Here is a 17,957-nt window from a genome sequence, read left to right as displayed (position 1 = left end):
TCTTCCAGTCCAAAGCCACCTCTGCCCACCCTGAGCAGCCCACCCTACTGACCCGATGATGGCGAAGGCTGGGAGTTCCTGCAGGTCAAAGGGGAAATCCATTCGGAAATTGGTTCTGAAGAGAGCAGTGATGGTGACTATGGGATGGAAAGGCCAGGCATCATGGTGGGAGCGCCACAGAAACCCAAGGGGAAGCTGGAGTCACATCAACTCCTTCCTTCCACCAAGGCCACCGACTCCTCTTCCACTGAGCTTCCAGTTTTTATGCTTGAACACTGCCCTCCTACTCCTAGACCTATATATTTGCCCTATAGCCTTGGGCTTTGGGCTCACTTCCCAAATAATGCTATCCATTCCTTTCCTCCACGCCCCATTACCGGCCTCCCTGTGTCACTCCCAGCCCAGGAAGCCCTGTTACCAGCGTCCTTGTTCCACACGGCCAGCACGCGGAAAACAAAGGCACTGAATGTGGCTGCAAAGAATCCTCGCCAGTAGTTCCGCACAGCAAAGTATGTAGAGGTGACCTCGATGCTGAACAACACTCCTGCAGGGGCAAGGAGGTTGTCAGGTGCAGACAAAAGTGAAAGGCTCTTCCCCACACTCCCACCCTGCGGCCTTCAGGTGCTTTTGCTCAAACCTGAATCATGAGGGGAGCAGTAGTGGGAAGTAATGGTCTCCTGTAACCTCATGCTCTAAACCATACACTTGCTGATGCTGGCGGTTGTCTGTGGTCCAACAAGATACAGAGAGGAGCACCGGGGGTGGGGGTGAGGGGTCCTCAACCCACAATCCAGGAGGATTGGGTCCTGCCCTCTCCCTCCCTTAGAAAATAGGGGTGGGTGGGATTCACAATTGTCTGGTATCCACAGAATGTGAGTTGCTGCCGAGAATTGTGAGAGAGAACCTTCCTAGAGCAGGTGCTCAGTGGAGTTGCAAGGGCAGAGTTCAGGATTAGTAGGGACTCTCCTTCACATTCCCTTCAATCTCACCTCCCTCCTCCCGTGCACCATGTACCTTAGGGCAGCTTTATAAGGAACAAATAATCAAAACGAACATGAAAAGGCTTCACAAAGGCTGACAATACTCAGTATTCCAAGAAAAGAAAGCAGAGGATGCACTCGGAGTTTTAAAAAATTTATCAAAAACCCTTTCTTAAAAGAACCAAAGCAAGGGGGAAACCCAAGGGGCTAGAAGGTAAAAACAATTTGGTTAAGAAAGGTGGGTGAGGTGGACGGAAAGTCCTAAATAGTATTGCTCCTGAGAGCAGAGGGTGCAGCGGAACGCAAGGAGGTGGATATGCACACCCACAGCGAGCACTGGTAGGGGCCAAGTAAGGAATGCTAATGAGGGCATAAAGCAAGATTCCAGAGATGGCAGAGAAAGTTACCTTTGAACATATTAAGAATAAGGGAGTGAACTTTGATTAGATACAAGGTAAAAAGTGATGACAAAAGGACCTAGCTAAGCCTCATCTTTATCAAAAGTGAGGAGAAACCAGGGAACTGCAGCGTGCGATCCGCTGAATGGAGAAGAGGCCTGGCCCCATGAGAGACCAGGAACGGTTGAGATCTGTCTCCCCTGTTCTCCCCACGGTAGACGGTTGCTGGCCTGCTGGAAATGCCCACCTGCTCCCGCTTCCCCCTCGGGTAGCATCTCACACCTCAGCCCTTTCTCCCTCCCTGTTCTGTAGTCAAAGTCACTTCTCTTGGATCTCTCAGGACATCCCCCCTCTATTTCACAGGTGACAGTCTCAGGAGGTCACTCGCACCAAGGGGTGGTGGCCCAACTGTTACTCCCTCACAGAGCAGCTGTAGCACTTGGCCAAGGGTCCCTAGTGGTCAGCTCAAATGCCAGCCTCTCTGGGAAGGCATTCCCAGGGCCCTCTGGGCAAGTAGAAACAGCCCCTCTCTCATCTTCCTGTCTCAGAATTTTGGACTATTTGAGCACTTGCCACTTGCAGACGTAGTTACTTATTTGCATGTCCGAGATCTCCCTAGGATTGAAAATTCCTTGGAACCCACCATCACCTCCTGCCATGCCTGGTACATTGTCGGGGCTTATGGTCTGTTCTGTGGATGGAGAGGAGAGGAGAAGGAAGGAGAACAAAAGAGGACAGAACGGATGATATTTCAGAAAAGAGAGTGAGGGACAGAGTGAGGGAATTTGGGGCAGAGAGAGCTGCCAGCTACCCCTTCTGCCCCTGCGCCTCAAATCACATCAGGTTAGGTGCCTGCCTCCTCGAGCTAAAAGGAGGATTTGACACAGTGGGGAAGCAGGTGGAGCCAGTCTCTCTCCTTTTCTTTACTAGTAATAAAACCAAAGTCAGCTTTGATGTGTTGGGGTGTAAGCTATCCAACTTATGAATATTTTACAACCATTTTTTGAAACCCTAGGCTAGATTTTCTTTCCTACAAGGTGGTTCTGGGATGCTTTCCCTAGCAGTCTGTCACTGTATGCTCAGGAACGAGAACTGATTTTAATATTAGCCTGAGCCAAACAGAAAATGTGCTGCTAAAAGCAAACAAAGCATTGCAAACACAAACAGCTTTTGAAAACTCTCTGGTCTTTGAGGTTCAATACTATTGCTCTCTTCTGCCCCGCTGGATGTTCTCTGTTCTTTGGCTCTGGCTCCTTTGTCTCGGCTCAGGCCAGGGCTCTGTGCTTGGCGTCCTGCTCTTGCTACTCGCAGACGCACCCTCTCAATTCCATTAATGCCCGTGGCTTCAACTGCCATCTACATGCTACTGGTTAGCAAAGCGTTCTTTTCAGCTTGGGCCTGAACTTCAGACTCTGGCTCCAGCTGCCTATTTGGTATCACTTGGACACGCCACAGGAACTTCAAACTCAGCATATTTAAAACAAAATTGGGGGCATCTGTGTGGCTCAGTTGGGTAAGCAGCTGACTCTTGACTCATGATTTCAGCTCAGGTCATGATCTCCTGGGTCGAGGGATCGAACTCAGAGCTCAGCTTGAAGATTCTCTCCCTCTGCCCCTCCACCCACTTGCCCATTCTCTTTCTCTTTCTTTTTAAATAAATCTTAAAAAAAAAAAAAAAAAAAGTAAAATTGATTAACTCCTCGGGACCTGTTTCACTTCCTATATTCCTTGTCTTGCTTACTAGCACTGCTGTCCATCCAATTTTCTTTGAAATAAACTTTGGGAGCAGGTCCAAATTCCTCTTCCTCTCTCATCCTTTGTAACCCCGCATAAAAACAACCTCTAGATCCTGTCAATTTTAATTTTACTTCCTATCACCTTTACGCATCATCCTCTTCTTGTGCTCTCTCTCTCTCTTCTGCCTCGATCCAGTTCAATCTCTCATCATCTAGCATCAGGGCTACAACAATAGTCTTCTTGTTAATCTTGGATGAATGCTGTTAATCCACGGGCCAGTTCTATTGCACACACCTCTGCCAAAGGGATTGGATGAACGTGCACAGCTTGTTGTGTCACTTCCTTGTTCAGAACTCTTCCATGGCTCCCCTTCACCCATGACAGCATTTCCCAAGTCCATCTGTGAGATACTATGTGTGTCATGGAAAGTTCCTTGCAAAGAGGATTCTGTGGGAAACGCTGTATTTGAGCTACAGTTTGCATATTCACGATGCCTGCCAGCATATCCGACATTCTGATAACTTCTCCAGTTTAATAAAACTATCTGCTTAACACAGTATTTTCAAACTTATTTGACTTCGGGACCCTTTTCAAATGTTACAGCTATTAATACTGTCGAGAACTATGTTCTGTAAAACACATTTGGACATATTCTAGTCTGGAGAATAGAACCTACATTCTTGTGCATGGCCGCTGAGGATCTTAATGAAGCAGCCCCATTTCCCCGTCCAGACTCATTCCAGTTCCCCTGTATCCTCTTGAAACTCCCTCATCTGTGGTTAGAGCCCCCAGATCTTGATTACTTGATTGCTGTTCCTTCCATCCAGAGTACCCTGTCCTCACAGTCTTCCTTGCGCTCTGCTCAAGATGCCATCAAGACACTTCTTTGAGTCCTCACTTCTGTGAGGATAGGTTTATCTGCGTCAACCCTTTCAGCTGTGAGCATCTGAGAGCACAGGATCCAGGGCAGCATCCAGAGAGCACACTATGCAAGCAAAAGCATGCTTGTCCTTTTAGCAGAATGTTGAAGCAGATTTCTTTCCTTGGTGTAAGGAATTATGAGTTGGCACCTGGGTGGCTCAGTTGGTTAAGCATCTGCCTTTGGCTCAGGTCATGATCTCAGGGTCCTGGGATCAAGAGTGGACATGCAGCTTCCTGCTCAGCAGGGAGCCTTCTCTCTGTCCTCCCCACTCCCCCTTCACTCATGTTTTCTTTTTCTCTCAAATAAATAAAAAATCTTAACAACAACAACAACAACAGATTTGGTTACATAGTGAATAATTTTGTTTCAGAATTATTCTATGTTCATAAAAAAAAAAAAAAAAAGAAAAACAATCAAATAAAGCTACCTGCCAGGACATTTATTACTTGCACTCAGTAGAAACATCCTGAAAATGGCATTGTAACTTTTCAATACCAAACTTTTTCTCGCATCAAGAGGCACATTTTATCTGTAACTGTCTTATCTTTCCTATATTCTACATTGGACCAAGATAAACCTTTGCTGTTCATCCTAGAAATTCTAGTTTTATGCAAAAAAAATACAGATTTTCTTCATTTTTAAAGAATATGGCTGATTAAATACAAAAATTCTAAGTCTGCCTGTCTAAAAATGTTTTTTAGGTCTTCTGGATTTGTTAGGTGAAAAGAGTGAGTAAAGGTGAAAGTGGTTATGAATGTAAGTGTGAACATCTACCGTGTACAGAAATTCAGACACAGCCCTCATTCACGGGGACTAGTGGCCTTAATGACAAGAGCTGATGGCAAAAGTGCAGGCAGGATGCTAGCTGATATGTATGCCAACCTGGTCTCCTTGAGCTGTGCGTACTGGCACAGCATCAGGACAAGCGAGCAGGACCCACTTCCATCCCCTCTGAAGGCTCATCCCCGTGTCTTTCCTGAGCCAAGTCACTTAGCACCCCTCTACAAAGGGACTGATGACATTTTCATAATCGAAAAGACACATCTAACTGCAGGTGTGTTTAAGGAGCATAGGCTTTTCCTGCAATGCTGTTTCCCCACTTGTCAACTTGATGTCCTTTTTGTCAGCAATGAATCCAATGAATGACCCAGGCAATCTCTGTGCTCCCCGACCCCCACCGTGTTCATCTTGTTAGAATTCACATTGAGTTGTAAACAAACAGGTACCACTGCTTTCTCTGTCTGGGGCCATTTGTTACTATTCCAGGACAAAGGCGGCAGACTGAAAAGCCACCCTTTGCCTTACACATGCAGAAAGAGCTAACCTCAGGTCTGAGCTGCCGTCAGGGAGCTGCGGGCTTTAACTCTCATCCAGAGCCCTCGTGAAAGCTGACCATTAGTCTAAGTAAGGTTCACCTACACCTCTGTGTCCTGATTATACAACGGAGGTTTTCCCTTGGAGAATAAACTATGTAGAGTCTCCTGTAGAAGATGTAGTAAGTGGAGGAGGGCAAACGTCCAACAATATCGACAGGCTTTATTTAATACACGTGGGGGAACTGGGGAGGCTGCCTGGGTTTTCATTCCTGGCTCTACCCCTTGCTCGAGTCACTTACCCTCTCTGTAATCTCTTTTCTCCTCCCTCTCTGTGCTGTGGGTCTCGTACAGCTTTTAGGAGGACTGAATGTAGAGTGCTTAGTATATCACCCACACATAGTAAATGCTCACTAAAAACTTGCTATTCTTGTTATACTTTTGTTGTAACTGGTAATGTCACACTTGGGGATGCTGACAAAACCTGGCTGGGGAGCAAGCCCAAGCAGCGGACTGATGTAGGAGGGGTAAATCACTTGCCTCCAAGTGGCGTCCCAAAACAACAGCCAACTCCTACAGCACAGCCCACCGTCAGCATGTCAGTGTAATAGTATGGCTGCTACTAGGGGAGAGAGAGACAGAGAGATGGGAGGGGCAGGGAAGGGAGGCAGAGAGGAATGGAGAACAAGCAAGGGTGGGGAATAAGGCAGGAGAGGCTTCAGTCACAGGGAATCACAGTGTCCCCTCTCCCCCAGTGATTCCCAGGCCAAGAGAAACTCAGTTAGTTTGGCAAACATGAAGTGACCTCACAGCGAAAGGCCAAACATAGAATATGAAATGGAAGATAAATATATGGAAGGCAGGTAAGCCAACGTGTGATCATCAGAGAGGGGCTGGAGATGGGGACAACCCGGGCAAGAAGTGTCAGTAGCAAGAGAAACAGGAAGGACTTCAGACAAACAGTACCAATAAAGCCTGCATAAAATAGCTGCCAGCTGCAAAGGAGCACATAGCCCTTTGGCATAAAAGTAGGGGTGCCTGCAAACCAGGGGCTATGATCCAGGCCCCCCCACCAGTCGCTTTGGCCAGCACCCTCTCCACCCCAAAGCTCAGGCAGCTACTCAAACCCCCTTCTAATTCATGCTCGCAACAGGGATAGGGAGGAAGTGGGACTTGCCTCCGACAGGGGCTGCAAAGCAGCATCCCACGCCCACCGCGCAGGCCGACACCAGGAGATCAAGCTGCCCAGACGCGGTCTGCAACAGAGAAGCACGCGGGACAAGGAGGGCAAAGGGCTGGGGCCGGCAGCCGTGCTCAGGAGGGGTGGGGTGGGGGGCCAGGAAGACACAGGGATGGGGGTGGGCAGCGTGGAGTGCAGTGTGGAGGGGCTCTGATACAGGGCAGCAGAGGAACTGGCCAGGGAGCAGGGGCACAGATCCAGAAGGGATGGGTGGCATTGTGTGGCTGGGATAGATGGGTGGAAGGACGTGTGGGGAGAATGAGGGAGCGTGGGTTAGCACAGAGCCCCACTCCAGCATCACGGCCAGCCCAGAGCAAAGGCAGCCCTCCCAACACCCTGAACACACACAGCCCCTCCCTCATTTTACTTTCTCAACCTTACCTCATAGACCCCACAGAACATGGACATAAACTTGCTGAGGACCGCAGCACAGATGCTGGCGATGTGGACGAAAGGGCCCTGGGAGACAGAAGGAGGGGAGGGGTCAGGGCCGGGGGTCCCCCTGGGAGGCTGTGTGGCATTCTGTGGACAAGCCTCTGGCTCCTGGCACTGAAGCTAGGTGCTAGAAGTACAGTGAGCAAGACAGAGGGTCTTTGGGGGAGCTCCATCCCAGAGAGGAAGGGAGGAAATTGCCAGCGTTTCAGGGATGCTATGGGGAGGAGATGAGGAAGGGAGAGGGGTGGAGGAGGCAGGACAGATGGGGGTGTGGTAGTTGTCCGGAGAAGGTGCTTCGGCTTTCACCACTGTGTGGTGTCTCCACCTACATGAGGGAGTGAGCCACGTGGGTGTCAGGAGGAAGAATGTTCCGGGCTGAGGGAACAGCAAGTGCAGGAGCCCTGGAACAGGATCAGCTTATGGGGTTGAGGGACAGGAAGAGCTGTAACCCAAGCACAGTCTTTCTGGAGGGCGGAAGACCAGACAGAGAGAGAATCCAGATCACCACAGGTCTCCCAGACCCCAGTAAGAAGTCTGGATTTTATTTCAAGAAGACTAGAAAGCCATTAGAAATTCTTGAGCAGGCGTCAGCCAGCACTGATTGCATTTTGAAAGGAGGCCTCTGGCTGCTGTGTGGATTCCTGATTGTAGCAGGGCAAGAATGCATAGGAGTGTAACCTTGAAAAAAAGCACAGCCTCTTTCTGGGTCTTGACTTTCACGTATTGAAACAAAGAAACTGGTGTGGAGTATCTCCTAAGTAGTGGTCCCTTCTGCGGGGGGACATTTGCCAATGTCTGGAGACATTCTGATTGTCAAAACTGGGGACGCGAGCAGCCCTGGGGTGGGGGCGGGGGGGGTCAGCAGTTTAGCACCTGCCTTCGGCCCAGGGCCTGATCCTAGAGACCCAGGATCGAGTCCCATGTCGGGCTCCCTGCATGGAGCCTGCTTCTCCTTCTGCCTGTGTCTCTGCCTCTCTTTCTCTCTGTGTGTTTGTCATGAATAAATAAAATCTTAAAAAAAAAAAACAAAACTGGGGACGCTGCTGGCATCTAAGGGGTAGAGGCCAGAGGTGCTGCTAAACCTCTGACAATGCATAGGGCAGACGCTCAGGACCAAGAATTATCCAGCCCAAGGTGTCAACAGTTCCCTGGGCAGGGAGACTGGCTTCCCTTCCCGGGTATTTACTTCCCCTCCCTACTGGCCCTGGGCACTGGCTCTTCCGGGGCTCAGTGCTGCCCTCTCCCGGAGCATCGCTGGACCTACCTCCTTCCCCACAGGAATGCCACTGCCCAGCCCCGCAGTCAGGGCCACAACCTTGGCCACAAAGGCCTTGAGGGTGAGATATTCCTTCAGGATGACTCCACGGAGTATTGTCTTCATTTCAGGGATCCCAGAGCCTAGAAGCGTCAGAGAACGATTATGTACAGCTTCCCGATAGAGGTTCAAAGGGAGGTGAACATCCAGATAGTGGACATGGTGATGGGGTGGGTGGGGGAAGAGGCAGTGTTGGGGGCTGATGGAAAAGCAGGGAAGTGGGCTGTTAGTAGGGCCAGGTGAGAGAGGAAGTGGACTGGAAGGATCTGCAGGGCCACAAGGTTATGTTGACAACATGACAAGATGGGGGTAGGATGGGGGGGGCAGTTCTCACCAACAGCCTGGGGAGAGATGAGGTGGCAAAAGACGGCGCTGAAGAGGATGAGAGTTAGCGGGAAGGTGACCCAGACCAGGTACTGCAGAGGCAGGTTGGGCTGCATCTGGTAGTAGCTCCACTTGTAGGCTGTAGAGACAGGGGCGTAGGCTCAGTCCCAGTGTGGCTGGGATGTCACTGCCCCCCACCCCCACCCCAACAGCCACAGCACATCCTGGTGCTGTGAGCGTCCTCATGCCCTTGCAATCCCGGGCGACCTCACAAGATGGTACTGTTCTCATTGCACACAGGGAACCTGAGTTGTAGGAGGTGACGTGACCTGCCCATGTTCCCACCATTTGTAGAGTCTGCGCCAGTGCTGCCAACCCCACTCAAGCAGGCACCCTGTCAGGGTTGTCCCGGTTTGCCCCGAAACTGAGTACCTGGGCCTTGGGGTGGTCAGAGCCCAAACCAGAAAAACCCTGGGAAAATTGGCCACCGGGTTAGAGGGGTGCCCTCAGCTTGGCTGGGAGCAGGTGAAGGGGCAGGAGAAATGGATCTGGGTCTGGGTCTGGTCTCATCCTGGGCCAGATCTCCTCTGGGCAACACCCTCCTCCCCAGATGCACCCCACTCATCCTAGGTAGGAACTCGAGAAACAGCTGCCACCGTGTGGGGAGAGGCTGAGGGTGAAGGGCGGAGGTAAACCTACCCTGAAGGCTTTTGGCACTGACATAATCCATGCTCCAGCTAACCAGGGCCATAAGCAGTCCCAGGAGCACCAGAAAGATCCAGTCTTCTCCTAACTTTCTTCTCACCACGTGTCCCAGGCGGCGGACACAGCCTGGGAAGAGGGAGGAGCAAAGAAGAGCAGCCAACCAGTCACTCCTCTGGGCTCTGACTGGGGAAGGAGCCGAGGAGCTGGGCCCCCGGGGTCTTGCTCTAGGCTCCTTCACGGAGCTTCTTTTCACCACTCTGCCAGCTGCTGCCCTTGCCCCTTCCAAAGCACCCAGTCCAGTTTCCCACGGGATACCTGAATGCCTTCTAAAACTCTTGTTTCCTGGGGGTGGGTGGGAGGGAGAGGAGGCAGGTGCCTTTCCTTAATGCTTGGAGGACTTCAGTGTGGATGTGCGGAGGGTGGAAGGCAGGCTATATGCAACGGGACACCCCAGTTATTCTCTTAAGCCCTGCACTGCCTTCCATCCCAGATCCCTTTATCCCTCAGGCCCTGTCACCTTGACATTTAGAATAGTGATCCTCATCCTTGCTGTCCATGCTTTCACTGGAGCCCATCTTCTTGGACATCCCTGTGTCCTGCTCCTTGTCTGAGAATTGCTGTTTGTAATGGCCATAGATCTGGACACAGAGAGAATGGGAAATGTCTGCTTTGCTGGACTTAACAGGAATAGACTGAGGGAAGCACATAGACCCACAGGAAAAACAAGCAACTTTTAAAACTGGGTGTTGAGAGCCTCACATAGGGCCACCCTGGGGCTGTCCCCGCCCTGAGCTCTCTGCCTGCATGCTTCCACTCTTTACCTCTTAACCTACCCACCTTTTTTTTTTTTTAATATTTTTTTTATTTATTTATTTATTTATTTATTTATTTATTTATTTATTTATTTATTTATTTATTTATTTGAGACACACACAGAGAGAGGCAGAGACACAGGCAGAGGGAAAAGCTGGCTCCACGCCGGGAGCCTGATTCGGGACTTGATCCCGGGACCCCCAGGATCATGCCCTGAGCCGAAGGCAGGCACTAAACCACTGAGCCACCCAGGGATCCCCTACCCACCTGTCTTCACCCTCACCCCATCCAGACCCATCTTGGTCGAAGGAGGTCAGTTTCTACTTTGAAGGAGAGACACAGGAACTCTGCTAAGACTGGACATCAGTGTCAATGAGGTGTTTATGTGTGACTCAGCTAACCGTGTCTCAACCTCTGTCCCTCTAATATCCCAGCCACCCCCTCCTCTGCCCTGGCCTGCCTCCTAGGAGAGCTGACATGGACCACTGAGCACAGACTAGCAGGTGACTCTGGGTTTCTTTGTCTTGGTGTGTCTGAGATGCTCTGGCAAGCTCAGAGAAAGCCCATCCTCCTTGCCTCCCTGTGCGCGTGTGCACACACAGAAACCAGTCCCAGTAAGGGACTTCCCAGGGCAGGATACCTAGAGGCTCATGTGGGCAGGGCGGAGGAACACCCCTCCAGTCTGGCAGCTCTCTGCTCCCATCCCTGCAGGGAGCACGTATATTTGGGGTAGGGGGAGCAGAGGCTCTCAACTGCTTTTACTCTGCGTCCTCCCCGCCCCCGCCCTCCCCCAGCCCACACGCTAGCCATCCTCTGGGGCCAGGGTCAGGCCAGGTCGTGTTGCTGGTTCTGGGAGAGCCTGGGTAGGAGAGATCTGATTTCACAATATGAGCAGCAGAGTTTACGCCCCAGTTCTGGACAGGCACACACTGACTGCCCGGCTCACGGCTGCTTCGTCTTTTGGGGTGAGGTTAGTGACCGAGGGAGGCCGTGTGTTCCTCCCTGCCTCACCTGGCCCCAGAGAGCAGACACTATTCCTGCAGCTTAGGGCATGTCCCTCCACTTGCCGTCTCAGCTGTCCCGGCCTCTGGCAGGTGGAGATGAGGAAGGGGGTGCTCCCAAACCGACCCTGGCTGGGAAACCCCCGAAAAAGCCAAACTGGTGCCAGCTGGTTTGGGACTAAGCACCCCATCAGAGTAGTGTGCTCAAACCTGAAGGGGATGCTGGGCCTGGGATTCCTGAACAGAAACACCAGCGTGTGGACGAGGGGGCTGGGCCCTGGAAAGATAGCTAAACAATGTCGACAAAATACCAGTAACTGTTGAGGCTGGGTAAGGGGTGCTTGGGGATTCATTATACAGCTTTATTTTTAAGTTTGAAATTTTCCATAATAAAAATTAAACATAGAAAACCTGAGGTCCAAACCCTTCTTCATTTTCAGGCCAACTCTACTTCCCAAATTACTTTACCGTTCCTTTCCAACATGAAGCTGCATGCTAGTCTGTCTGCTTTCCTGCCACCAGAAAGTGCCTTTTACTCTCGTTTTCACTGTCCCTACCCAGGCAGGTGGGTGAACACAGGTTCGAGGACTGGGGCATGGGGCGGGGGGGTCGTCTTTCTGTCCAGTCCCAGGCCAGGGCAGGCCCCCTCTTGCACTCACCATTTCAGCCTCCCCTGCTTTTGTATCCCCATCTCCCAATGATTCCCCAGGGTTGCCTCCTCTCAGGGACTGAATGGGACTGCAGTGTGAATCCTACAGACTCCTCCAATGCTGACAACCCCTGTGCAGCCACCCCTCAGTTCCCCCCAACCCCCCCCCCCCCATTACTCCTGGACCCATTGCATCCATCGTTAGCTAAAACACTTTAAACTCTGGCTTCCTGGTCCTGACAGGATCCATCCTGCGACACTTCCCATGCACCCTTCCTCACTGGCCATCACCTGCGTGTCTGTCCATGGCAACCTCAGGGGCTTTCCTTTGGCTGTGCCCTCCCAATTTCCCTTTCTTGATGTCTGCAACCCACCAATCCCCACTCCTGAGGGAGGCCATCCCTGGACACCCCCAATGAGCCCCCAAGCCTCTCTCACTGGGAACAGACACTTCTACCTTCCCGGGCGCCTACCACTTAGTAGGCTCTTACTTGATCAATCTTCCCACCCAAAGGTTTGATTAAATTTCTTCTGCTCCTTTAACCCCAGTGCATCTTTGATCACTCATATGTAGTTCAGTTAGTTTTCTCCGCTTATCCCAGCACCTTTCTTCTGCCTTCTGCAAGAGTATTCCTTTGTGGGTGTTGTACCAAGGGTCAGGAGGGAGGAATCTGGTGGTGTCTGCATAGGGCTGAGGGTGGACGAGACAGCTTGCACACACAGAGGCGTGGGCTCCCACGCCAACCACTCCATGCCGGTTATGTAAGCACGAGCTAGTCAAGCATGTGTCGTGGTGCCGGTCGTCCCTAGGATTTGGGTGCTCTGTTAGTCAGGGTTATATAAAAGTGCATGGGTCTCTCTAGAAGTGCACACTTAGCTGAGCTCAGCCCTTTGGAGGATTTTCATATTTTGAACACATTACCACGTACTTTTTTAAGTTAAAAGGTAACACTTCTGCCACTTTTCACCTAATTCCTCATTTCCCCCAATCCATCACACAATTACCTTCTCGACTCCACCACTCCCTCCCCTTCGGACTTTACCTGTGTGGGGCGGGTGTTGGCGCGGGGGCCTGCATCCCTGTGGAGCCTGTGTTGAAGGGCTCCATTCTCGGAGGGCAGTCCGTAGCTGGTGCAGTGTTCAAAAGGCATATACTGGTACTGGGGAGCACTACCCCACCAGCTCTGCTCGCCCCCACGCCGCAGGGACTGGGATGGCTGCATGTTCCCTCCCTGGGCCAGGCCTCGGCCTGCTTGCCCCTGTCCACCCCCCAATACAGCTCCTTAAGCCTGTCCTCTTGCCTGTCCCCAAGGCGTCTGGGGCAGCATGCCCCAGCTATTTATAGCCATCTCTCCGTCACATGACCCCCCCACTGCCACATCTGATCTGCTTGGGGTCGAAGCAGGTGTGAGAGCAGTGTGGGGGAGGGGTAGGGATGAGAACCTGAGGGACAGCCCCACAGGGAATTCCCTCAGCAGGGCCAGCAGCACTGTCCCCCTCCATCGTCACAAGGAGGCTTCCAGGCCCAAGCCGCCGGGCCCTCTATAAATACTGCTTAGACCAGGATGGGAAAGCAGCTCAGCATGCTCTCCGGTCTGTGTGCTCCCAGCGAGTGTCCCATCCTTTCTTCCATGCATGGAAAGGTGAGAGGTGGGTGCTGGATGGAATGATTCTAAGGTCTGAGGACCCTGGAGGGTAACTCACCGGAGAGAGTAACGGGTGTCTCTCTGCCATCTTCCCCTGTTGGGTTGCTCCCAGCTTGGTACCTTCCCAAGATCGAGTCCTCATTTGTTGGACCAGTTCTCCCAACTCATCCGATTTTCAGTTTTCTCTTCCAGCTTTGCTATTTGTATCTGCCAGAGGCTGCTAATAATGCTTTGGTATCATCTCCTTGACCACACCCTTATTACCCACTGGGTGTGGGAAGCAAGGGTAACAACAGCCTTGAGTTCTGGCCTTTCTCCCACTTCCCAGACAGTCAGTCACATCAGAAGCCTGGACTCTTAGGGAGGGACTGAGCTTCCATTTAGACTGTGGAGCACCTGCCTAGGTCTGTCAGGGCAGGTCAGATAACGGGAGAAGGGGAAGTGGGTCAGGGGCATAGGGGAGAATTGGGGGGAGGGGGTGGCTAGGAAGAGAGTAAGTTTATCTCATTACAAGCCCCACAAACATAAAAGATGACAGGGGAAGTACTCTGCTCTTCTTCCCCTTTTCAGATCAATAATTTTTGGCCAAGGCCAAACTACTCTATCTGGTGTCACTTTTTTCTTTTTTTAAACGGACTTTGCTAGGACATTCCTTCCCCTGTGAACTCTTCACCTTAGAAGAAAAGTTACAAACATGAGCCAATGAGTAGTTTAGAATCTGTCACAGTAGGGTCTGCCCCAGGACACTCCAGGTTCATGGACTACAGAATAGGGACACCATTCATTTGGTCTACAGTTAAAGCTTCATGTCAGCTAAATAAAACTGTCCAAAGCAGGTGAGACGGATGCCATTAAAAGCAGTTTTTCTGGAGCACCAGGCAGGCTCATTTGATGGAGCATGTGACTCCTGATCTTGGGGTTGTAAGTTCGGGCCCCATGTTGGGTATAGAGGTTACTTTAAAAAATAAATCTTTAGGGCAACCCCAGTGGCGCAGAGGTTTAGCGCCGCCTGCAGCCCAGGGTGTGATCCTGGAGACCCTGGATCGAGTCCCACGTTGGGCTCTCTGCATGGAGCCTGCTTCTCCCTCTGCCTGTGTCTCTGCCTCTCTCTCTCTGTGTGTCTCTATGAATAAATAAAATCTTAAGAAAAAATAAATCTTTAAAAAAAATAAAAGCATGTTTTCAAACATAAATCCTATAGCTTGAAGGCCTATAATCCACCACCACCGATTAAAAATGTGATGGTTTGAGGGACTGAAGGCTGTGACATTCACCTTCTTGGCAGGCAGAACAGAAGAGATCTAAGGATTAGGTATAAGGTGAAAGGAATACTTTCTTAAGAAGGGCAGAGTGACAAAGTGGAAGTAGATTCTTTGGGGGGCTTTGGAAACAGAAAGGCTGTCACCTGTTTGTGGAGTATGGCTCTCCTGAAAGTAGCCAGTTTCTACAGGGACTCGATAACCCCGAGAACACTATTACTATTTCTTTACTATCCCTTAGAAAATCAGGACCTGGTTATGGATTCCAAGATTTGAAGGCAGAGATCAGTGGGTTTGGGAAAATCCTCATTCCACCAACTCAACTAGAAATGCCAGCTGCGATTCTAAACACCAGATACTGACTTGGGATCAAGGAAACATATAGCTGCTAATGCTGCAAAGCAAGGATTTGTGAGTAATTATCTTGAGTTTGACATTAGAAATAGTTAAAATCTCATGGGCTACCGTAAGAGAACAAGAAAATAAAATATAAACTATGCCACCCTCCTCCCAACCACCCATGAGTACACTGCTTAGGTTCTAATTTGGAAGACGAGTTTCTGGGGAGTTCTGAAAAACTCTACAACCTGGAAAACAAATTTGTAAGCATTCGTGCATTCCATAAGGTATGTATCCTGTGTAAGGTATATATCCTCCTGAGGGGTTGAATAGATAATCTTGAGATCTATAACACTAAAAAGTAAAACCTATAGACTTATGGAATTGCTATTTGAAGGAAGGTTGTAAAAAATGACCATATGGAGCACATGTGTAGGGGAAAGCGTGTGTTGGGAGTATAGGTGGGTGTGAACGGGCCAGCCCCTTGGCCTCCCATCAGTTTAAGCATGAACTTTCTGGGTTATACTCTTGTTTTCAGATCTTGTCAAATCTGGCATCCCAGCTCACTGGACAACACATCACTACACTCTCTTTCAGGGGCTTCCAGTTAACCACTTTCCCTCTGCACAACCAGCCTAGCACCAAACCCACAACTGCTTACTTTCTAGTTTCAACTAGGCAAGTGTGACCCTCTCACCCCATACTCTCTAAATGTACTCATGGGAAGTCATTTCTCCTGTATTCTCCATTGGACCCTGCGCCCCCCAGATCTTTACAAATCCCAGTCCCTTCCAAGGCCTACAGAAGGCCTTCCTGGTAGCCGTGGACAAGTCTCTTTCCCTTCTGTTTTTTTTTTTTTTTCAAACATGATACACTTTTTTGGGGGGCCTATTCTCTACCTAACTGGCGCAAAGATGGAATAGTCTTTGGCCTCAGGTTCATTCTCCCAGCTCAGTGGGAAACTTTTTTTTTTTCCCCCAAGAAGTGCAAAAAAAAGAATCCCATGCTAGGAAATCACAGAAGCAATATTGTTAGCAAAGCGTACACTCAAGCTAACATTTTGTTTCACATCCTGACCTGTTTCTATAAAGGCAGTAACTTAGGGGGCTGTGGTAATAAAAATGCATGCCAAAGACTTACCATTGTTTGCCCCCACAGTAACCACTGGGTCTGAATGCCTGTTACCAAAACTGAAGCTCACTGTGCCAGCTAACCATCCTCCAGCGGTTTTTTTTTTTTCCTCCAGCGTTTTTAATGTGCTAACACTTTGTCCTTTACCATGCAGATTTAATCCTCACAGGGACCTTAAAGGAAACAATTTTCCTCCTTCTTACTTAGCTAAGGGAAACTGAGGTTCCATGAGGTTAGGTACCTTAGCTAAGGTCTCCAGTATCTCAAAAGGTTGAGCCAGCATTCAAAATCTATTTAATTCTAGAGTTCATGGCCTTAAAGCTACATTTCCTCCTTTTTTGTGTATTTGAAGTCTCTGAGCCTCATTCTCCTCTTCTGAAACAACGACTAGGAAAATGACTACCTCATTTTCCTGCAGGGACCTGCAGGGAAGGCAGACTGTGAAGATGCAAGTGCTCCATCGGCTATGGCCATCATTACTGTGTTCCTCCTCCGACCAGAGGCTTGCCCTGCCGGCCCCTTGTATCCTGGCTCTCTTCCCACGGCCTTTTCCTCTTCCCCCTTGCAGGAAGCAGGATGGAGGAGAGCAGCAGAGAAGGGCAGCCCCCAGCTCAGGGAGGGGGATAATTTTAGCAGAGAATCCCTGGCAGAGGTAGCAGGGGGGAAGGGAAGAGAGCTATGAAACTCAACCTGATACTCTCATTCAAGGGCGGGGTGGGAAGGACACACAATCCGGGTTGCCGTTGCTCTGTAATTCCCAAACACACCACACCTCCAGAAAGCTTGCCTATGCTGGAAATGGGCACTTTGCTTACTCCCACAGCTCCAGTAATTTCTTAACCTCTGAGACTTAGCATTCCTTCCTCCCCTGAGAGCAGCCCCTGCTTTCTCTTGTGGTGTAGCCAACCAGCTTTTCATGCTTTTCCTGTGTTCTTCAACCAGTTCCCTTTCCTACACTTGCTGATATGCTTCAGCTCAACTTAATCTCTTTGGGCTTTTCCTCCTCTGTATCTCTCAACCACTTTCCCCCAGGTCCCACTGATACTTCCTACCAAGTTGTTCCTACAGAATTTCCCTCTCTTGCTAAGCCTCCAAAGCCCACGGGCACTTGCAAGATCGCCTCTCCAGGCACACACTTTGGATTACACTGCACCCAAAGAATTCCCCAACCTACAGAGCCCACTGGTCTCTTTCGTGCTGCCCTGATTCCTCTTATATAGTCCACGTCTACTCTAAAAACTTTAAATCAGGGATCCCTGGTGGCGCAGCGGTTTGGCGCCTGCCTTTGGCCCAGGGCGTGATCCTGGAGACCCGGGATCGAATCCCACATCGGGCTCCCGGTGCATGGAGCCTGCTTCTCCCTCTGCCTGTGTCTCTGCCTCTCTCTCTCTCTCTCTCTGTAACTATCATAAATAAATAAAAATTTAAAAAAAAAAAATCCAACTTGGGACCATGTAAATTCTATAATCCTCACTACCCTCCAATTCTAGTTCAATCTCTTTCACCAGCCTCCATCCCATAATCTACATAATCCAGAAACAACACTGCTTGCTAATGACTCTGGTCTCCTCTGACACTGAGGAATCCCAGTGCCAGCTGTATTTTGGGCAGTTGACTGTGGCCTGACAGCTGAGATGGGCCCCCACCTGTATACGTAACAAAGATCATGGTGGCAACGAAAGAAGGGTGTTCAGCTCTGTGTTCACCTTGGAAGGTGGTGAGAACTGCTATAAGAGGCTAAGCAAATGAG

At 50.2% G+C, this 17,957-nt stretch overlaps 1 protein-coding gene across 1 annotated transcript in view; it reads right to left on the bottom strand.

Annotated features, from left to right (window-relative positions):
* Positions 1-17,881, bottom strand: part of CLCN1 (chloride voltage-gated channel 1) — a 35,381-nt gene extending 17,500 nt beyond the window's left edge. Inside the window, exons 1-9 of the mRNA XM_077850246.1 lie at positions 12,876-17,881; positions 9,887-10,007; positions 9,364-9,495; positions 8,675-8,803; positions 8,290-8,423; positions 6,972-7,049; positions 5,891-5,969; positions 419-544; positions 53-137 (exon numbers count right to left, since the gene is read on the bottom strand). Of these exons, the coding sequence (XP_077706372.1) occupies positions 53-137; positions 419-544; positions 5,891-5,969; positions 6,972-7,049; positions 8,290-8,423; positions 8,675-8,803; positions 9,364-9,495; positions 9,887-10,007; positions 12,876-13,055 (1,064 nt within the window). The 5' untranslated portion in view covers positions 13,056-17,881. The remainder of the gene's footprint in view (positions 1-52; positions 138-418; positions 545-5,890; positions 5,970-6,971; positions 7,050-8,289; positions 8,424-8,674; positions 8,804-9,363; positions 9,496-9,886; positions 10,008-12,875) is intronic.
* Positions 17,882-17,957: the final 76 nt, after the last annotated feature.

This window comes from Canis aureus, chromosome 15 (assembly GCF_053574225.1).
Source record: "Canis aureus isolate CA01 chromosome 15, VMU_Caureus_v.1.0, whole genome shotgun sequence".
NCBI classification, from domain to species: Eukaryota; Metazoa; Chordata; class Mammalia; order Carnivora; family Canidae; genus Canis; species Canis aureus.
Note: the sequence above shows the minus strand (reverse complement) of the source record. Positions and strands in the feature narration are given on the sequence as shown.